At 36.8% G+C, this 22,828-nt stretch overlaps 2 protein-coding genes across 3 annotated transcripts in view; one reads left to right on the top strand and one right to left on the bottom strand.

Moving 5' to 3' along the window:
- The window catches only part of STAP2 (signal transducing adaptor family member 2), a 29,872-nt gene extending 18,638 nt beyond the window's left edge, over nt 1-11,234 (top strand). Inside the window, exons 9-13 of the mRNA XM_053703147.1 lie at nt 260-322; nt 1,563-1,673; nt 4,332-4,391; nt 7,767-7,811; nt 10,230-11,234. Of these exons, the coding sequence (XP_053559122.1) occupies nt 260-322; nt 1,563-1,673; nt 4,332-4,391; nt 7,767-7,811; nt 10,230-10,291 (341 nt within the window). The 3' untranslated portion in view covers nt 10,292-11,234. The remainder of the gene's footprint in view (nt 1-259; nt 323-1,562; nt 1,674-4,331; nt 4,392-7,766; nt 7,812-10,229) is intronic.
- Nucleotides 10,584-20,308, bottom strand: FSD1 (fibronectin type III and SPRY domain containing 1). 2 transcript variants are annotated; one of them, XM_053703146.1, is made up of 13 exons: nt 20,201-20,308; nt 19,140-19,235; nt 17,911-18,042; nt 17,658-17,759; nt 16,244-16,266; nt 15,455-15,576; nt 14,817-15,029; nt 12,830-12,928; nt 12,495-12,654; nt 12,212-12,291; nt 11,855-12,106; nt 11,247-11,335; nt 10,584-11,010 (listed from the first exon to the last, which is right to left on the bottom strand). In XM_053703146.1, the coding sequence occupies exons 1-13, from the start codon at nt 20,222-20,224 to the stop codon at nt 10,900-10,902; spliced, it is 1,503 nt and encodes a 500-aa protein (XP_053559121.1). In that variant the 5' UTR covers nt 20,225-20,308; the 3' UTR covers nt 10,584-10,899. The 2 variants fall into 2 exon arrangements, with proteins under 2 accessions (XP_053559121.1, XP_053559120.1); XM_053703145.1 differs by lacking the exons at nt 16,244-16,266; nt 19,140-19,235; nt 20,201-20,308 and having other exon boundaries at nt 17,911-18,043.
- Between the last annotated feature and the right edge of the window lie 2,520 nt (nt 20,309-22,828).

Genomic DNA, 22,828 nt, shown 5'->3' with positions numbered 1-22,828 from the left:
TAGAAGAAAATAATTTGAATGTAGTTTAAAATTGTATTCTCTATCTGAATCATGAAATAATTTATTTGGGTTTAATGTCCCTTTAAGCTGGCTGAGTATCAGCTGGCTAAGCATCATGGGAAATGTAGTTCCAAACCTCTGGCATGATAGTCGAATACATTAGAGCTTTTTAATTTTTTATTTTTATGTCCCTTAAAGGAAAATGCACATAATTTTGTTTGCAATTCTGTGCTATGTAATGTCTTTGTTTTTCATGCAGGAGTTCTTGAAGTGAATAAGGAAGATGGGGAAGTTACAATGAGATATCTCCCGGAATGTCCAGGTGAGAATGTTTAAAAACTATTAATGCATTTAATCTCCTATTACCGGACCTCCCTATTTGAGAGAGACAGTCCCTGATTCTGTGCTCTGTCCCTCTGAGACAGCCATATGTCGCTCTTTGCAGAATTCCCCTTAGCCCCACCCACAGAACACCCAGAAACTGCCCTGACACACCCACAGACCATCCAGAAACACCCACAATCCCTCTCACTAACCACCCATGATCCCTCCCCTCCCAACATGACTCCACCTACAAAATGGTGACAGGCTCCTATCAAACGCCTGTGTCCCTCATTCTCAGCCACAAATGTTGGGAACTTTGGAGGTATGTTAAAAAGTACAGCTAACTAACGCCCCTGATTTCATGCTATAGAAAAAGTTGTATTCTTGACACAACCCCTCTCTCATAATCATGGGAAGATTAGTCTTTGGAGTGTGGGTAATTGCATCCCAGATGTTTTTTTTTTAATTATTATTATTCTCTATATAATAGCTGAGATAATCCATGCTTATCACTATACTGAATGCCACAAGTCCTCCTGTGATCTGGACACATGCATCAGTCCAAGGCCTGGTATCTGTCTAAAGTTGCCATCTGAGCTATGTTTTCCTGGACATTTATAAGTTATACATGCTGCAGGGACCGGGTATTGTGCACAATAGACTAGTATTCATTTTCCTCCCTGCTCACCCTGTACCATGTGTACATAACTGTCCAGGAAAACATGGCCAAACCCTATATCAGGCTGTAGTATGAAGTACTATGGTTGGGATGTAGCAGGTAGATGCCAGTTTGCTGACATGGCAGCATCACAGCTGCAATATTTTGGACCAGAAATATTGCAATTGGGGAAACAATTCCAACAAGAGTCCCCCAGTTCTTAAAGGGGCATGTTACTTATAATTTTTTAATTAAATATTTTTTTGCATAAAAAAGCATTAATTACCTACAACTGGGACTCTACTGTTTAATGCCTGGCAGGGACCACTCCTAATAGGGAAAAATTGGCCCAAAGAAACATTCATTTAAAAAAAAAAAAAAAATGTAAAAAAGCTACAAAGCTCTGTAATACATTTAAAACTTTCTCTTTTAGATATCACAGGGAAACAAAATTGACTATCATGCCCTCAAATAGCTTAGTCATATGATTAGGTCCACTAAAAAAATTGTAGCCCACAGAAAATTGTATTAAACTTTTACCTGTCAGTACTGAACTCATGGTCTCTTTTTGCAATTTCAGCCAAGATCTCCCCAAAATATAAAGCTCCTCCTCCACTTCCACGAACCCCCATACCCCAAGACGACTATGAAAATCCAGATCTCTGTGGTTCATCCTGGGGCACAACGCAAGGTAAATGGATTGGAAATAGAGCTATGCACTTGATCTTTAGTGCCTGTGCTTAACCTTTATAGGTTTGGAATGATGAGTATTTTTATTCATAACACACAATTATATCTCTATGACACCCCAAAGACTCTATTAAAGAGACAGTGAACTTCTTGAGATTTGTATATACTGTATCATCATGTTTAGTTATGCCTAATAAAACAACTTTGCATTATATTTTCTTTCTTTATTCTCCCCCTTTTCATGTAATTTAGCTCTGAAAATTGAGCAATTTATAATTCTCAGCACTTGTAATGCTCCTGTCTAACTCATCAAGGCTAACCCTACTACACATCTGTCCCTAATTGGTTTTATCAGATAACAGCTACAAAAAGAATTTGCTTTATACTAACATTATATCAGTAACTAAAGCCCCTATGTTATTCTATAGCAGCACAACAGAAATGTGCTGTAATAACAAGCTGTTTACTCTTCCTTTAATGTAATAGGATGAGATTAAAAATAAAAATACTAAGGGATATATGTAGGCAATATTACACAATGCCTCTCACTAAGGCCCCTATGATTAATTAACTGCTGCAAGGCGGCAAAATATTAAAAAGTGCTGACATTACTGTTTAAAGGCAGCATCGTCAAGCTGTGTTTTACTATAACAAGCCATTAAAAACACATTAAAGGGCCATACTACCCAAATGTTTAAACACTTGAAAGTGATGCAGTATAGCTGTAAAAAGCTGACAGGAAAATATCACCTGAACATCTCTATGTAAAAAATAAAGATATTTTACCTCAAAAGTTCCTCAGTAGCCACAGCCCATTGTAAAGGATTTCTAAGCAGCATATCAGTATGTCTGTCCCGGGTCAGCCGAAGGGATGAGCCTTGTGCACTCTCATGTTATTTCCCTATTCAGTTTAAGGAAGTTTACAGTGAAATCTCATGAGTTAAGTGAAATCTCATGAGATCACAGTAAAAGAGTTCATGACCTCAGTACTGCTGATGCTGATTGGCTGCTGTTCATTTCTTCATTTATTTATTTTTTACCTGCAGCTGAGCAACAGCTGAGTATAACTTTTTACACAGAACTTACTCTGCTGAGCTGAGGAAATTGTGAGGTAAAATATCTTCCTTTTTTACATAGAGATGCTCAGGTGATATTTTCCTGTCATCTTTTTACAGTTACACTGCATCAGTTTCAAGTCATTTAGCATATGAGAATGATGTCCCTTTAAAGGAAAAACAATTTTACAGTACACTATCCCTTTAGTCACTGAAGTCCTACAGGACACAGTGGTGAGTTTGAAAATGATTTAAATGTCCAATAGCCAATCTCTAACCAACACTTGATTTATTTGGAGGAACTCATCTGGTCTTAGTTTGTGAAACCAAAACTCTTCTGCTTGTTAGAATTGGAAAACTATTATTTTTCAGACAAGAAAAGTAGTAAAATAAATAACAGAAGTATATTGCAAAGTAAGTAAACAATTTATATTAAAAGTGTTTACTGTGCCTTTAAATAAAAGGAAAGGAAGGTAAAATATATTTATGTACACTGTACATAAAATTTGGTTTTACTACACATAAAGTAACATTCTATAGTGAATGAAATGTTTAATATCTAATGTTCCTTCATAGGTACATAATACTATTCATGTATTTGCAAGAGCAGCATTTAACCATTTAAAAATTGTACTGCATGAAAAATGTATAGGATATGTTTAAATTTAAAGTGAAACTAACAGGAAGGTGAATGTTTGTGTTAATATCCATTAAAAAAAAGTATTGTAATACATTATATTCCCTTGTACAGGGGAAAGAGAAAGGTTTTGTTCTTTTAAGACAGTTTAGGCTCATAGAATAATACAAAAATATAATTGGGACATTTTCATTTAAATGGACATAAAAGTGCAAAAAGAAAATAATTCTCTAAGGTATTAGAGCATTTTATTATTGCACTACTGCTTGCATATAACTATGTATTTATAACTAGCAAAATGCTTAAACACATAGTTAAAAGTCAGCTCAGGAGCAGTACTACTGGAAGCTAGCTGAGCTCATCTGATGAGCCAGTGAGGCCTATGTATCATAGGTCATGCAGACCTGATCCGACAGTGCGGATCAGGTCCGCAAGACCTCGCTGAATACGGAGAGCAATACGCTCTCCGTATTCAGCATTGCACCAGCAGCTCACAAGAGCTGCTGGTGCAACGCCGCCCCCGGCAAACTCGCGGCCAATCAGCCGCCAGCAGGGGGGTGTCAATCAACCCGATCGGGTTAAATTGTGGCGATTCCTGTCCGCCTCATCAGAGCAGGCGGACAGGGTTATGAAGCAGCGGTCTTTAGCTTGTGTTTCTGGCGAGTCTGCAGGCTCGCCAGAAACACGGGGCCTCAAGCTCCATTCGGAGCTTGATAGATAGGCCCCAATGTGCGTAGCATTTCTGCTCCTGAGCCTACATGGGTATGTTGATGTTTTTTTTTAAACAAAGGATACCAAACAAACACATTTAATTCCATAAAATAAATATATTGAAAAGTCTTTTAAAATGGTATGCTCTTTCTCAACCATGAAAAGTTTCGTTTAGACGTTATAACTGTCAATGTTTTGGGGGGGTTTATGTGTTGTTGTTTTTTTTTAACACTTAATTTTTATCTTTCCTGTAAAGAGGTCCAGAGGACCAGAAGATCCAGCGAGGATATCCCCTTTCAAGATAAAAAAAATAAACGTAAGTGCTTTTTACCTCTTAGATATACACAGTCCAAAAAGGTGCATTCATCTATTATAACTCTGAATAGTTTATGTTCTGTTCATTGGGGGTAGATTTATTAAATAAGTAGTAAGAAGTGAATACAGCGCCAACAAGAGGCCAAGGGATAAATATACTCACAGAGAGATAAAAGAAGATTATTTAATGAACCATGTTAAAAAGCATCAGTAATAAAAGACTATATATAAAAAATGTAAAAAGCACATATAAATAAAATTACAAATACAGGAATATCTTACAGAAGCGGCTCAAAGGGCCAAAGCTGATAATTACAATAAAAACAGAGGTAATAACAGGTGATCAGTGTGAGTGGTACACCAGAATAAGAGTGTATACTGATAAAACAATTAGCCTAAGTACAACTGTAGCAAGTGCATCAAGCAAAAAACTAATAAACAATAATACAAACAATAGTGTTCAAAATTAGTGTTACAAAAATAGTGTTCCAAAAAATAGAAAAATGCACTGCAGTGCAAAAAAAGGGGGGTAGCAAAATAATTGAGTGAGTGCAAATGGATATAAAAATGCTAGCTACTTAATCCAGTGAGGTTAAGATATAATTAAATAAAATACACAATATGCAATAACATAAAAAATAAAATACACAATATGCAATAACATAAAAAATAAAATATAAAATATAATCCAAAAAAGTGTTCAAAAAGTTGATCAACAAATGTTAGTGAAGAACAAAAATAAGTCAATCAAAACAAAAAAAATGGAAAAAATGGGTGATGAAAAGCAAGGTGAAAGGGAGGAAATTGATTCCTTCCAATGTTAGTTACTTTAACAGATCCAAATTCCTGAGTGTGGTTGCTGAAGTAGCTGATTGGATCCTAGCACCTGTCAGCTGCTCCTATGGTATCCTAAAAAGTGTCCCTGTAAAAAAAGAAATTCACAACATAGTGTATCCAATATGAGAATGAAGTAAAGATTAAAGTAATGCTTACCAATATGTCAACGCGTTTCTGCCCTGCATATTGTGTATTTTATTTAATTATATCTTAACCTCACTGGATTAAGTAGCTAGCATTTTTATATCCATTTGCACTCACTTAATTATTTTGCTACCCCCCTTTTTTTGCACTGCAGTGCATTTTTCTATTTTTTGGAACACTATTTTTGTAACACTAATTTTGAACACTATTGTTTGTATTATTGTTTATTAGTTTTTTGCTTGATGCACTTGCTACAGTTGTACTTAGGCTAATTCTGTTTTATTAGTATACACTCTTATTCTGGTGTACCACTCACACTGATCACCTGTTATTACCTCTGTTTTTATTGTAATTATCAGCTTTGGCCCTTTGAGCCGCTTCTGTAAGATATTCCTGTATTTGTAATTTTATTTATATGTGCTTTTTACATTTTTTATATATAGTCTTTTATTACTGATGCTTTTTAACATGGTTCATTAAATAATCTTCTTTTATCTCTCTGTGAGTATATTTATCCCTTGGCCTCTTGTTGGCGCTGTATTCACTTCTTACTACTTGTGCATATTTTTTGGAGGTTGGTTAGGATCTCTGTTTGGATACAGCTTGGGGATTACCTTAGCGCTTGTACACACACCCTTTTTCACTGTAGATTTATTAAATGTCAAGAGGACATGATTCGCTATAGCGAATGTCTGCTCAACATTGCTAAATGCGGACAGCATATATCATTGCACCAGCATTTCTGGTGAAATGCTTCTGCAATGCCGCCCTCTGCTCACTGGTGGCCAATCGGCTGCTAGCAGGGGCTGTCAATCATCCCGATCGTATGACCGCTGCTTCTTAACTTCCGTTTCAGGCGAGCCTGAAATGATGAGCCTCCAAAGCAGCATCCGCTGCTTAATTAATGGAGCCGATTAACTATTAGACATGTGCATTTGTGTATTTAGTTAGTAGATATGCGGATATGGAGTTTTCGGATACCTCTGAATACAGAAGGTGGCCTCTAGGGTTGCCAACTGTCCTCTGCAACAATAATGGACATTCTGTCTGTGAGTGGGCACACTAGTAGATGGGGTAATACATTGCCCCCAAAAGCTCTATCTCAGCTTCCACTTTTGAATCCACAATGTATCTTTTCACAACTAAACAGTCATTTTACCACTTGGCTGTCAGTAACATACAAATCAATAATTTTACCTTTGGCTACCAGTAACACGTACACAGAAGTGATTTGACCCTCTTCACTGACCCTCACTTCTTTCTGCTCAATATTTGTAATGCATTTAGGCATTTGAGGCCTTTTACATTTAGCTAATTACTCATGGACATTTAAGTGTCCAGTATTTTTGTGAAGATTTTACTAGACATCATGCTAAAATACTGTGGCCTGTCCGGTTGAACACTGGACACCTGACAACTCTAGTGGCTGCTCGAGTTCAGCTATTTTTGGGGGCAAATTTATTCTTGTGAAACTACGATCTGGAGTTGCACAGATCCAAGTGTGTTGCACTTGCACAAGAAGAAATCTGCCTCTAAGAGACAAATGCTGTGTGCATCCACCACCTTCCTCATTCTGATACTAACTAAATACACATGTCTATTAGCTATACATATTCTTGTTTTGTTTACGTGTGTTACTGACAGTCTAAGAGGCAAATTTATATATTACTGGCAGCCAGGGGATAATATGACTGCTTTACATTGTCGGTTCAAGAGTGGGGGCTGAGGTAGAGCTTTTGGGGGGCAATATGTGAACCCCATCTACTATTGTACCTTGCCACTGACAAATCGACCAGTAATTTTGTGGAGGAGAGCTGGCATCCCTATATGATTAAGCGCTAGTGCAAAGAGAAACGCGTCAGGGTAGTCTGTCCTTGGTGCCCTGTATATCTGACATGTTTAGTTTTTAAACTATCTTCAATAAATATTATTGTTTTTATCCGGCTTACCTCCAGAGTGCCAGGACTGTTTCTTCAATATCTCTAAATGTAGGCGTCTCTTCTTCAAATCCAGAACTCCCGCTTAGCAAGATAAACAGCTCTCAAGCTAAAAAACAAAATGTATGCTTATCTAATAAATGTATTTCTTTCCGAATATGGTGAGTCCACGGCTTGAGTAATTACTGTTGAGATATTCCCAACAGTAATTACTCAAGCCGTGGACTCACCATATTTTAGGAAAGAAATATGCTTTTCTAAAAAATTTTGAAGGGCCCTTGAAATGCCGATGATACTTTTTAGCTAATTCTGCCACATAGGAGAGCTTTAGAGAATTGGGCTCTTAGAAAGAGGTGAAGTTCTATTGTGTGTCCTTAACATTAACCAGTTCAATCCCAAATCACCAGGGTGCATCCTGGAATAATAAAAATAGACTTTTTTCTTCTTCTCCTCATTAGGGTTGGAAAAGACAAGGAGCGGCGTACCCTTCCAAAATAACCTTGGTAATGGCATATCATATTTATATATAAGATTATATGTATACATTGCTTGTAAAGTATTTGTCAGTTTAACATTGTTCCACATTTTTGTCACAGAATATATCCACCAACACCTTTAGCAGCAATGACTGCAACAAAATGCTGCATGTAGTTATTAATCAGTCCCCTATCAAACATGCAAGGAATTTTTGCCCATTCTGCTATGCAGTTCTGTCACATTTGTAGATTTTCGATCATGAACTGCTCATTTTGGGTTTACCAAAACATTTCAGTAGCTTTTACTTTTGACTTTGATTTGCAAAGCTTTAGATTTTTTTTTTTTTTTTTAAAGGGACATGAACTTAAAAACTAAACTTATGATTCAGATAGTGTATAAATTGACTGTTCTTTTGCTATCCTTTGTTGAAAAACATAACTAGGTAGGCTCACTGGGAGCTACACTTGTGATTGGTGGCTACATACATATGCCTCTTTTAATTTCCTCACAAAATGTGTTTAGCTAGTTCCCAGTAGTGCATTTCAACTTTGGACCTGACTTTAAAGGGACACTGCAGAGCTACAAAAGAATAGTAACTACACACTATGTTATAGCAGCTCTCAGTTTTCCTGTTTTAATAGTTTTAAGGGACATAAAACCCAACATTTATCTTTCATGATTCATGCAATTATAACCAACTTTCCAATTTACTTCTATTAACAAGATTTGCTTCATTTTCTTGGTATCCTTTTTTGAAGGTGCAACCATACACTACTAGGAGCTAGGTGAACACATCGGATGAGCCATTGACAAGATACATATATGTACAGCCACCATCAGCTAGCTCCCAGTAGTGCATTGCTGCTTGTTTTTAAATTGCATACTCTCTCTGAATCATGAAGGTTTAATGTTGACTTTACTGTCCCTTTAAGACAGGTGATTCTCCTTAATTTACTTTCATACACACTCATGGAATGGAGCCAAGTTTTAAAGGGACACTAAACCAAACATTTTTCTTTAATGATTCAGATAGAGCATGCAATTTTTAGAAACTTTCTAATTTAGTCCTATAATCAAATTTTCTTTGTTCTCTTGTTATCTTTACTTAAAAAGCAGGAATGTGATGCATAGGAGCCGGTTCATTTTTGGTTGAGAACCTGGGTTATGCTTGCATATTGGTTTGCTAAATGTAGCCACCAATAAGCAAGCGCTATCCATGGTTCTGAACCTAAAATGAGCCGGCTCCTATGCTTTACATGCCTGCTTTTTAAATAAAGATAGCAAGAGAACGAAGAAAAATTGATAATAGAAGTAAATTAGAAAGTTGCCTAAAATTGCATGCTCTATCTGAACCATTAAATTAAAAAAATGTGTGTTTAGTGTCCCTTTAACCAAGGAGACCAAAAAAAGCAGGTACATTTTCTAATAGAAGCAAATTTAAAACTATTAAAAATTGTACTCTCTAACTCAATATGAGATTTTTAGTTTTTACCTCAATGTCCCTTTAACATCTCTATTAAACAATTTTCTTAAACCCTATTATTTTATGGGTTAAATATTTCCCCTTCATAAAAGGCCTCCACATTCCTCTATCCGGCTGCTTTCAACATTTTCCACCACCTTCCAAAATAATGTCAATTAAAAGGGACATGAAACCCAAATTTTTTCTTTCATGATTCAGATAGAGAATACAATTTTAAATAACTTTCCAATTTACTTCTATTATTTAATTTGCTTCCTTCTCTTGTTATTCTTTGCTGAAAGGTTTATCTACGTAAGCTCAGGAGAATCTAGGTCCTAGCTGCTGATTGGTAGCTGCAGATACAGATTGTCATTGGCTCACCCTTCAACAAATGATACCAAGAGAGTGAAACAAATTAGATAATAGAAGTAAATTTGAAAGTTGTTTAAAATTGTATGTTCTGCCTAAATCATGAAAGAACATTTTTGGATTTCATGTCCCTTTAAGAAAATTTGTCTAAAAAGTAGTATAGTGATTGTTTTGTCTAAAAGTTAATAAAGCAAACATTTATTTTGAAACTACATAACTTAAAGGAATATAAAACCCAACATTTTTCCTTCAGGATCCAGATAGAGAAAATCATTTAAAAAAAAAAAAAAAAAAAAAATTTTTAGTTTTTCTTGGTATCCTTTAATAAAAAGCATACCTAGGTGGGCTAAGGAACTAGCTGCTGATTGGTGGCAGCACATATATGCCTCGTGACTGGCTTACCAATGTATTCAGCTAGCTCCCAGTAGTGCATTGCTCCTCCTTCAACAAAGGACACCAAGAGCATGAAACAAATTTGATAATAGACGTAAATTGGAAATTTGTTTAAAAATTGTATGTTCTATCTGAATCATGAAAGAAAAAAATTTGGGGCTCATGTCCATTTAACAACGGCTTAGTACTGTCCATTTACCATCTCATCTCTTTTCCTTAGCTGTAAGCCTAGAGGAAGAGTTGAAAACGAAACTGAGGCTGAGAAGAGCACAGATTGAATGAGGCCGTCATTTGACTTACAGCAGAAAGATGGACTGACCCATTCCTCTTTTTTTCAATAAAGCCATCATGGACCTGAGATTCTCGCACTGTCTACTAACTAAACAGTAACCAGCGTCCCTAAAATGTGGAACACTGTACATGCTACCGAGAGCTATAAAAGTGCTGGACATAGGATGAGGTGAAGAGTTTAAATCCACTACAGAAGAGAAAAAAAAAAATAGTATACAGTGTGCTTTGTTAGTGGGTACGGACCAATATACGTTTATACTCATGTATAAGGACAGTGAAGAGAGACGTTTTAAATCTCGTTTATTTTAAGGCCAAAAGCTGGAGAATAAGCAGGACCTGCCCACACAAAAAAAAAAAGAAAAAAAGATTTTATCCACCCTTCCTTTGTAGGCAAGGCACAGACTGGGATGAAGGAGGAAGACCTGCTGGAGAAACCCAGATATACAATCACACCTCAGAGTCTCTTACATTCAAGTCTCTGGTTAGAAAGGGTTAATACTGGCACAGCAGGTGGCTGATGGGAAGGAGGGGTTCAAGTGAAGCTATTAGTCGTGTTCTAAAATGGAGCATTTTGGAGCAGGGACTTCAGAAGTTGTGGTTCAAGTGAGACTTGCAGTGGAGCTGCTTGTAGAGCTGTTGCGTTTCTGAAGACTTCGAACACAACTTGGGACTTGGAGACCGGTATAGACAGAGAAATTTCCACACCATACCTAGAGGGGACAAAAACGGTCATATTAAACCATTGCCTTTATCAATGTATCTCTGTTTCTGAGCCTCACAATTTTATGTGTGGCTGTTTTTGCTTTGTGCATTTAAATGTATACAAAATTCAAATAAACCCTCTTATATGAAAGAAGAAAAAAAAAATTGTTCTTTCCCCAACACATGCACTAGATTTATCCTAATAAATGTTTTTTGCATACTCTTTCGCAAAGCAGTTTCCTACCATAAAAGCTGGAAGAAGAGGCTGTGTAAACTTTGTCCGAAATGTATGAAGCATCTGTTTATTGATGGCGTTGTAAAAAGACAAGACACCTACAAAGGAAATACATGTTTGATCTATCACTAGGTTAGGCAAACTTCTAGACTATATACGCTAAGAGCCCGATGATCTAAAACTCTCCACTCTGGCGAGATAATCTAAGACATCTCGTCAGTTCCGCGAGGTCCCTCAAATAATTTTAGAAAGGCATATTTTAGCCGGAGAGTTACTTATCTAGCTATATAGGGTTCTGGTTGTGAAGGAGAAACACATACATTGCAATTTAATGCGTTTAAAAAAAGCCCCCAAAGATTGTGTGTGATTTCTCTACATGCCGGCAAAGTTTTAATCATCAGGCCTTAAGTCTCAAACTTCCAGTCGTTCAGCCCCAACTAAGCACGAGTAGGATAGAGAAATCAAGAATATTCATTACAGTCTACTACATGATAAATAATTATCAGATGTAGGACATGTCTTGTTTCCATAGAGATTCAATGTTCTCTCTTCCTTTTATATATCAAGTTACTGTCAATCTCATTCTGCATTACCTATCTCCCAGTGGTTTGTCTTACCTTCTTCGTAGTTACAGTATACACCAATCCTGTCTGGTACAACAATATCTAGGGTCCTGGCCTTGTTCCCATGTTTGGCAGTGAATGCCACTTGCAGCCAGTTATTAAGGTGAAGGCACCACGAGGCTGACGTCTTCCCCAACTGGTCAAATTTGCCAAGGTTTCGGTACGTAACCCCTACTGCAAATGCCTTACTGTCTTTGTCATATCGCACTTCCCAATAACACTCTCCCCCATCTATCAAAATGTCGCCTGGTTACAGAAAATATGGGGAAATAAAATATGACAAGAGTTAGACTAAATGTAACAACAAATAAAATGTCATCCGAAGTTCACAAAAATCAGTTCCAGACTCACCAAGTACAGTATAAGATTCAGCAGTGAATCGATCTCTGCCTCCTCGTGCCGTAGGAGTTCTTTTTGGGGACTGAGCACATCTGTAAGGAGATGAATGAGGCCAGTTTAGGAGTTCAGGAAGTTACCATAATAGTTAATATACATGCAGAAGGGAAAAACAATTTCACTCGGGCAGCCAAACTTGCCACCCCAAAATCATCTAACACACAATGGTTCTATCCCTATCTGGCACCCCCAGTGATTGTATTAACATCCCGTATGTGGGGTGATGACATTTTGGTACCTTGCAGGAGAGTTGCAGGGAGATGCCCCCCTCCCTCTGCCTTCTTTTTCTTTGATCTTTCCTTCTTGCGTCTTACCGCCCAACGCATCCCACTCCACACTCCCATCTTCTACACGCAAATTTTGATGAGAACTTAAAGAATCTAAACGGAACCAGAAGGCTAGAGAGGAAAAAAGTAAATAATATAAAATTAAGTGTAATACAACAGAGTCACAATTTAGGGGTGACAAAAAAAAGGAGAGAAAGCAAAGTATACACTACCATTCAGGCCTGACTAAACATTAAACAGCAACTGTGTATAATGTTTAAAGATAAAAAACTAAACTCAAACGTACCTGGCGTTTCCAATGTGACAGGCTCAGAGAAGTCTCCGCTCACGGCTTTGTTACAGGCCTTGACTCTAAAGTTCATATACTTCATGTCAAATCGCTGTCCTGTGGGGGGGGGGGGGGAATATAGAATTAATGGAAATATTCCCTCTAATTTTGGCAACTTGATTACACAAATATTTTATCTGTGCAAGTTCGTGCATCATAAGGAAAGTACATCTAAATAAACGTCACGTGCAATTATGATTTAAACAAAAAACACTGTTTGTGTTTTAAAGGGACATTTTAGTGATAAAATGAGATGCTCTGATTCATTAGAGCGTGTTCAATTGTATTACTTGTGATGGAGCAACTCTGTGTTTAAAGTTAAACTACTGATCGAGATCCGCTGTGTTGTGTGACTAACGCTGCCAACGAGATCAGTGGCAGCTTTCGCAGTGTTCTGTAGATCCCGATTTATGGGGTTTAAGCATAGAGTTGCAGCATCGCTAATGGTAAAATTACACGCTCTAATGAATTAGAGCATGTCCTTTTATCACTGTACTGGCACTTTAACCAACCTCGCTGGAAGTTCTTTATTCTGGGCACACCTAGGGAGCATAGATTATAGTACTTCTCTATCCAAAGCTTAAAAGGACAAAAGGAACTAAAATCACTAAAGATTATTTATTGTAGGTCCTAAGTCATAAGCTGCAATAATATACCAAAGAGTGAATTATAGCTAATATAAACTAAGTAAAAGCTTTCCATGACAGCAAACTGAGGTAGGATCTGGAGCACGTACATGAATTAAGCACTATAACTTTCTTAGAAACAATGTGGCAAGCGCTGCCATTTAGCGCTCAAAACATATTCACTTTCCTAAGCCTACCTGAGTATACTCTCATGGATAGGAACTACAGGCAGTCCCTGGGTTACAGACATCCGACTTAAGTACAACTCGTACTTACAAACGGACAAAATAGAGCTTTATCGCCAATCCTTCTTTCCAGGATAACCCAAAATATTCAAAATCCAATTGTCACAAGGACAGAAAGTGATGTGTAATTTTCTGAACAGGGGCAGAGATAGCAAAACAAACTTTTCCCTATGCTATCAAAAACTAAACAAATATTTGGCTAAAGTTTCACCTAAAAAAGTGCCTGTTCCAAATAACATACAAACTCAACTTAAGAACAAACCTATCTTGTTCGTAACCTGGGGACTGCCTGTAGTTTCAACAAAGGATAACAAAAGAAAGAGGTAAATTTAGTGAGAAAAGTACATTGGACATTTTTTTTAATTCTATTTGTATCTTCTGTCAGAATTTTAAAGGGACGTGAAACCCAACATTTTTCTTTCTTGATTCAGATAGAGACATTTTAAACAACTTTCCAATTTACTTCTATTATAAAAGTTGCTTCATTCTCTTGGTATCCTTTGTTGAAGAAGCAATGCACTACCTGGAGCTAGTTAACGCACTCAATGACTCAATAACATGAAGCATATATGTGCAGCCACCAATCAGCAGCTCCTTAGCCTACCTATGTATCTTTTTCAACAAAGGATACCAAGAAAACAAAACAACTTAGATTTTAGAAGTAAATTGGAAAGTTGTTTAAAATCACAACAACAAAAAAATTGGGTTCCATGTCCCTATAAGTTTTGACTTCCATGTCTCTTGCTCTTTTCTTACTATTTGTCTTCCTGTTTTTTTTCTTCTCCGTTGTCTCATCTTTTCACTCTTATCCCACCACCACCATAATCTCTTCTATCCTACTCAACGCTAAGTAATAATTTAGCTTCTGTTCTACCTAAGGGACACAAAATTGCCGCCTCCTCTTACTTTCAACAACAGCATCTCATGTTTACCAAGTGAAGATTTCACACAAATTTGTTCTACTATTATGGTCTTTTCATTCACCCATCTTGCTTACTTCTCATTTGGATTTCTTTCTTATTTTCTCCTCCTTCAACGTTTCCTCAAAATAACTTTTATATTATCCAATCTCACCAGCAAGTGTGTACTCTGTTCCTTGTATGCCCTCGACCACCATCCATGGCTGATCCTCTTTTGGACGAGGGGGACCGGGGAAATTAGTTTTCCGATGTTCAAGGATATAATGCTGGATTCCATTTTCTTCTCCCTCAGGCATCCTCCAGACCAGAGATACACAGTTATCTGCTACCAGACACTCTGAGTTGACAATCTCAGGTGTACTAGGAACTGCCAAAAAAGGGAAAGTTTAAAATACGGGGAAAAAAAACACAATATATACTGGTGAAACTTGGGGTGCATAGCATTTGAAGGATTGGGGATATGAGGAGTATATGGATGGCAGTTTGACAATAGGGTGTACTATATACAAAGGTTTGATTTGTGAAGTTACAACACACTAGCTGGTGTGATAAAGGACAAATTAAAGGGATGTTGAACTGTAAATGTCTATCATTCATATTAAAAAAAAAGGAATATTTAAAGATGGTAAATATTTTTGTCCATGAAAAAAAAAAGTTGCGTTAAGGATATCTAGGTTGAAACTACATAACAGGGCGTATTTGTGCAATACTAGTCAATGGGATAGAATCTCACTGACTTGTATGCGTAAAATAAAAAAAGGGATAATTCAGTAAAGGAAGATCTGTAATTACCAGGAAGGAAGCGCAGGTTCTGCAGGACACGCCTCTCTTGGGTAAAATCCACCATTAAATGGCTCATATTGTCTGTCACTTTAGCTTTCAGAGACAGCCGGAAGGCAGGGGCCATCGTCACACTATAAGGAGAAAAAAAACAAAGAGAGCACCTAAGCAACCGGTGGAAAATACAGGGTGACGGGTACTGCAAATGGAAATGCCTGTGCAGTCCCGATATTAAAGTGAATGTAAAGTTGAATGAATGAGTGCCGGTTTTTAAAAATATTATTAAAAACAGGGGCACTTTCATTCATTAAACTTTACATTGCAGCGTTTTTTTTTTTTTTAAATACTTATCTTTTACTTTAGTAAACGCAGAACAACGATTCCCCGCCCGCAGCTCCTCTGTACTTACCTCAGTAATGATGAAACCGGCTTCCTCCAATCATGGCATGCACCCTGGAGCATCCAGCTCGTGAGGCCATGCAACGATTGGAGGAACCCATAAGTATTTTTTTTTTAAAAAAAATCTGCAATGTAAAGTTTAATTAATGAAAAGTGCGCCTGTTTTTAATAGTATTTTTAAAAACCGGGCACTTGTTCATTCAACTTTCCATTCACTTTAATGACTAAGTGGAAGAGATGGAGACAGACAACTTGGGGGCACTAAATGTAGATGTATGTGGGGTTGCAGGGTATTAGGAATGAGATAAAATGAAAGACAAGATGAACACAGTAGGTTATGGACCCTCACTTCCCAACTCCCATTTTCCCTACTCTATGTTAGTTGTGGGTAGGTTACTGTACCTATCCTTTATCTGCTTGGCAGCCTTGGAAGCAAGAGAGGGAGGCAGAGAGAAAGAGGAAAACATTAATGAAAAAGTTTATTACACGCACTACCTCCAGGAAAACAGGGTCATTTATATCAAATTTAGGAATTTCTGTGGAATATTCCACCACACCTTAGGCCCATGAGAATCACATACAATAAACACTCGCCCCTGTATATATTTTTTTTCAACCGTATTGCTGAAAAACAAGCACAACTACTTTTAGGGCATTGGATAGGATTTAATTATAGCATATGTAGTACTAAATGTTCAAAAAATAATTTTCCATAAATTCTAACCTTCTCGAAAACCATCTTTAAAAACGGACAAGAAAGTCAAAATTAAAGTTTCACGATTCAAATAAAGCATTCAATTTTAAACAGCTTTTTGTATAAATTGTCTTTGTTCTCTTGGTATCCTTTTTTGAAAAGCATACCTTTGTAGGCTCAGGGGGAGCCTTGCACTACTAGGAGCAAGCTGCTAATTGGTGGCTGCACATATATACCTCGTCTTTGGCTCAGCCTACGTTTTCAGCTAGCTCCCAGTACTGCATTACTGCTCCTAAAAAAAAAAGAAAATGAAGCAAATTGGAATATAGAAATAAATTGGAAAGCTGATTAAAATTACAAGTTCTGTCTGAATCATGAAAGAAAACAATTGGGCTTCATGTCCCTTTAAGTGTAATATTCCTTGGTCAATAAAAAAAACAATAAATGAAAAAGCAAAGAGTGTGCCTAACAAACAGCCTTGAGAATGAAATGTACACACAAATCCACATGGAAATTCTAGTCATGTGCTTATACCCTACTTTTTCCACACCATAAATATGCTTTGATTGGGAAGTAGTTACTGAAAACAGAAGGGAAGTTTACAATTAAACAGCATAACAACAAGATTATTATAAGACGGAGAAGAGCTATGTCAATTATATACTCTATTTGAAAGTTCTGCATTCCAGTGGACATTAGAACTTTAAAAAGGGATATTCTAGTCAAAATTAAACGTTTATGATTCAGATAGAGCATTCCACTTTAAGCAACTTTCTAATTTACTCCTATTATCAATTTTTCTTCATTCTCTTGGTATCTTTATTTGAAAAAGCAAGAATGTAAGCTTAGGAGCCAGCCCATTTTTGGTACCAATCCGCAAGCTCTACCTAGATGTTGAACCAAAAATGGTCAGGCTCCTAAGCTTTCAGTCTTGCTTTTTCAAATAAAGATACCAAGAGAGAGAAGAAAATTTGATAATAGGAGTAAATTAGAAAGTTGCCTACTCTATCTGAATAATAAAACTTTGATTTTGACTAGACTATCCCTTTAATTGGATAGTAAAAAGTCTCCTTGAACCCCCCTACAATAGTAAACATGTTCCTCCTCAACAGCTTTGATCACCTGGAAGAAGCCATCTGTCTCACATGCTGCCAGGGTTTGGTTGGCAGTCTCCAGAAGTTCCTCTGAGCTCTCGAGGGCTTTGGAACAAGCAGAAAGTTGATTCTAGGGTAGAAAGAAAAAAACAATACCTAGCAGTGCATTCTGGCTATACACATGTGCGTTGTGTTTTACGCTGTGAGATAAACAGGTTGTTCTGTGTAAGGACAAATAATGGAAAATGGATTAGGCACAGAAATGGCAGTGATATTCCTACCTGCAATTCATAAGTACGACTGGCACGGTCCTGTTTAATCTTCATTAACATGCCCTCCTTGAGCTCATCCAATAGCTTGTACAGAGATTGAAACTCAGTTTCCAACTCTCCCTGGACACGGGAAGAATTATCCTGAGAGCAAAAAAAATACAGTCAAACAGCATGTGCAAAAAACTAAATATCAAATGGGTGGGTCAGGTACAGAATGAGGCAGCTGAAAGGGATTATAAAGTGCAAAAATAAAATGCTGTAACATGATAGAGCATTTTATTATTGCACTATTGCTTTTTTAACCCCTGCAAATGCAGTAATGGTTGCTAATGGAAAACATCTGGTGAGCCAATGAAAAGAGGCATATGTGAGTAGCTACCAATCACCAGCTAGCTCCCAGTAGTTCATTGCGGCAGAGGATATGTGCATATGCTTTTCAACAAAAATACTAAGAGAACAAAGAAAATTGATAATAGAAATTAATTTAAAGGGACAGTCTAGTATAAATTAAACTTTCATTATTCAGATAGGACTTGTAATTATAATCAACTTTCGAATTTACTTTTATCATCAAATTTGCTTTTTTCTCTTGGTATTCTTAGTTTAAACTAAACATAGGTAAACTCATATGCTAATTTCTAAGCCTTTGAGGGCTGCCTCTTATCACATGCTTTTTAAATCTCTTTTCAACACAAAGAGACAGAAAGTACACGTGGGCCATATAGATAACACTGTGTTCAGGCACAGGGGGTTATTTAATATTTAGCACAAAACAATGCTAAATTTAAGACAATAGATAATAAACAGTCACAGTCATGTGATTAGGGGGCTGGAGGAAGGTTCCTAGATACAAGGTAATCACAGAGGTAAAAAGTATATTAATATAACTGTGTTGGTTATGCAAAACTGGGGAATGGGTAATAAAGGGATTATCTATCTTTTAAAACAATAAAAATTCTATGGTAGACTGTCCCTTTAAAACTGCCTTAAAATGACATGCTCATCTGAATAATGATGGTTTAATTTTGGAGCTCCTTATGCTTTTAAGTTAAATAAAACAGCACATGGTGCATGTAAAACAAGAAGAAAGCAATAATATGTAACAATGAAGTAGCTGAACATATAAGACAAAACAATGGTGGGCTGATTAAAGAATTAATCAAAGCATGGTTAACGGTATATGGTTTCAACACAGAGAGCAGGAAATGGAGACAAGCTATTTTGGTAGTTCTCATTACCTCCACATTTTCCAACATCTGTTTTAAACTGTAAATAAAATTCTGTATCTCTTCATTTTTCAGCGCTAGGGTGGTAATAATTTTTCGCAGCTCATCCTATGAGGAAAAAAAAAAAAGTAGACAACTTGAAATACAACTGCAACACTATGCATATGTTCACTATACATGTGCCTGAATGGGATTATATATATATATATATATATATATATATATATATATATATATATATATATATATATATATACACACACACACACACAGGTTTAAGGATTTGAAATGTACTCTAGACGAGTAAGAAATTGCAGCAGATAAGTAAAGAATTTTTGAGTGGACTAATAAACTATAGTGATAATTTGGCCATCCCTGTATTATGTGTGTGTGTGTATCTTCCACAGAAAATGTTGCCAGCCTGGGGGCATTATGAAGTAGCCGGGTGTAGTACTTTATAATATTATACCACTTTATGTGTTTTCAAAGCACCAATTTAATAATTTTTAGCTTGGTGGTCAGTAAAATCAGCTGGGTGGTGCACCCAATAAAAAGGTCCTGGGGATATATATATATATATATATATATATATATACACAGTATATATACATACACACATATATTTACATAGTAATACCAATAGTACTCCCATTCATGTGCATTATATATACTCCTTCCCTTGTGTGAATATACACTGAATACACCAATCATGTAAATGTGTTCCTATCTTCAATGGCATTGCCTGTACTGTTAAAATCTGCATATATTTAAATAGTATTTTTTTTCCACTACTCTTCAAAATCGTGAAATGCATAGAAATGAGTTCAACATGAAAACAGATGACAAACCTTCGACCACAAACGAAAATTAAAATCACATACCTAATGATGCTTAACATTGATTTGCCATTATGCATTGCACACTGGAATTACATACAATCTGCATCCAAGCGCATAGTGCAACACATTGCACACACCCATAATGCTCTAAACACACCGCATCTATAATGCTCACTACACATGCATTTGCTGTAAACAATCTCACATTCTATACATAAAAAAGCATATAAGCACCTTCTGCTCCCCCATACTGTTCATCGGTCCTGGATCAAATAAGTGACAATATACAGCACTTGTCACTGTCACAAAGCAGTACCAAAAGGATGCTAGACAGTGAGCTGGGTTGAGTCTACGCACGCGCAGCTCGAGGGCTGTCGGGAAATACCGTTAGTAGAAAGTCGCCGAGGGGCAGGATGGAAGATGTAGTCCGTCTTATTTTATAACGCGTCTTTATTTTTGTATTTAAATAGTAATTAACCTAAAAAACAAGTGAGACTGATGATTGTATGGATGTTTGTAATTGTTTGTAGCTTGTAAATAGTGCAGCTGCTATACAGTGCTTATAAAATGAAAGAAGCCGACGCGAATTATGGTTAACTAGGCTAGGCCTATATACCTTTGTTGGCTAATACTCCAGATTTATTTTTCTCCAGTGTTTGCATAATATGTGGCATTCACTAGCTTTTTTAACTATTGAAATTATAATAACTAAAATATTTTGAATGGCATCTAGTTCTAGTTGTCACTTTGCTATCTTTCTTGTTGTATATTACTTTATAAATGTTCAGAACAAGAGTCTAGACTCTAGGAGGGGAAAAAAAAGTTTGAAAGACCCTGCTCCAAGCTAACCAATTGATGTGTAGATTGTAGAATTTGCAGGTTTAGGTTTTACTTAACCCCCCCCCCCAAAAAAAAACAAAACAACAACATATATGAAAAAAAATTGTGTAGAATGTCCCTTTAAATTGATATTAAACAGATTTTGTTTTTGTGTAAAAATGATGCTTTGTCCCACACTCCCTAGCTAGGTCAAAAAGCAAAATCTGTAACCTAACTTTTCAAAATTCTTAAAATTGTCTAAAAACTAGGGATGTGCATCTGGAACATTCACTATGAAACAAATGCCTAATATCGCCGCCACAGCAGCATTCAGCTATTCTTGGAGCCGGTGATCTAAAATTTTCCTTGACCAATAGAAATGCAGGACCTGTGTCACTTCCGGTGACGTGGCATCAGCTGTTCGATGTGTGAGGCACCACTGCGCATGTGTGCGAGGCCCGACATCGCATAATCAGCTGTAGCAGTTGCATCACATAGTCGAGGATTTCTATAGGCAATTTGCCTTTAGTGCGCATGTGGCCTGACTTTGCAACTGCTACAGCTGATTATGCAATGTTTTTCTTTTCTTGTAAAAGTGCAAGACACTAAAATCTTTGCAAATACAGACCTTAGTGAATATAAAAAGAGAGAAGCGCGCAACCTGGGAATGAACATTAGCATAATAGCTTGTTCTATGTCTAGTTACCACCCTAGGAGGAGCCTCTTTTTGCTCCTAGGTTAAGAACTTTCCTGTAATATATCAGTCTGGTCCTGACTAAACAGTACAGTACAGTCCTGAAATACCAGGAAATTCCTTTCTGAAGGAGAGAAACGGCAAAACCCCAGACGTACATTTCAGCCTAGTGTGGGCCTCATTGTGGGAAACCTGATCTTAGTGTTTTGCACTTTCACAAGAAGAAAATAGCAGAATGCCACTGGCAGCGCCAATATTTGGCATTCGTTTCATAACAAATGTTCAGAATGCACATCCCTTCTAAAAACCAGCTAAATGATTTGCAAGTTACAGAATTAGCTTTTTGGTCTATCTAGGGAGTATGGGGCAAAGCATAATTTTTACGCAAAAGGTGTTTATCCCTTTTACTGCGTGTAACGAAACGTGGTCGTGTATCCACACAATGCTTTTAGCACAGATAACAATCACGTGTTTTCTTCTGTGGGGACTGCTTTCAGGGCTAATCGCAGCCTATCCCCCCCGCATGCTTACAAGTCACTAGGAGGGGGCCAAGTGACCTTTGTCAGGGTATCTGTGAATAGCATTAAATAAACTACAGAGGTATCATAAAATCTAATATTTAATTTTTGGCTAAATATTTTGAAGTGAATTGATCTCATAGCAGACCAGCCCCAAAACCCTTTTTCCTGATCAAATACATCCAAATGAGAACAAAGGAAAAACATATGGTATAATTAGTTCAGGCAGTCATTTCAAAGGCCAGTGGGCCACTTCAAAGTAAATATTATTACAATAAATATACCGAATATCACAAAGAAAAAAATGTGAAATAAATGTGATAACAAAAATCATAAAAGGAAAACCAAATAAAGTTCTGAATCAAGGATATGTCTGTGTCCTCTGGATGAGTTTTTCAGCTTGTTAGCATTCCTCAGTAAGATCCCATAAAAAAGGAAACAGAAAATTGCAACATAGTGTGAATCTGTAATGGCACTTTGAGGAAGTAGTTGTTTTGTAACAAATGACTACTCACATTTGTTGGAGCTTTCCACTAAGCTCAAGGATATGCGCACTCCCACTTTATACTGATGGGAAAACAGTACACTATTCAAAACTTGGATACAAATTTATTTTAAAATATATAAAAGCGTCACATAAGCCTTGATAACACCACAATGTAAGGGTACAAAAGCAGATATGCTGTAACAAATGCTTCAAATCGCTAAAAACTTGCAAAGAGGTAAATGGATCAGCAAAGCATACCAGCGAAACGTACGTCGGAACTGAACTGTTCTATATTGAGTTTTATTGCGTCTCTACACTAGCCAGGACACCTGGGGGCTTAGCGC

The sequence above is a fragment of the Bombina bombina genome, chromosome 2, assembly GCF_027579735.1.
Source record: "Bombina bombina isolate aBomBom1 chromosome 2, aBomBom1.pri, whole genome shotgun sequence".
In the NCBI taxonomy this organism is placed as follows: domain Eukaryota; kingdom Metazoa; phylum Chordata; class Amphibia; order Anura; family Bombinatoridae; genus Bombina; species Bombina bombina.
Note: the sequence above shows the minus strand (reverse complement) of the source record. Positions and strands in the feature narration are given on the sequence as shown.

Coding starts and splice junctions, on each gene's coding strand:
- FSD1 (XM_053703146.1), bottom strand. CDS start 20,224: ATGAACAGTATGGGGGAGCAGAAG. Junction 18,043..19,139: donor AGATGTTGGAAAATGTGGAG/GTAATGAGAACT, acceptor TTTTGCTCTCAG/GATAATTCTTCCCGTGTCCA. Junction 16,267..17,657: donor AGACAGATGGCTTCTTCCAG/GTGATCAAAGCT, acceptor CTTGCTTCCAAG/GCTGCCAAGCAGATAAAGGA.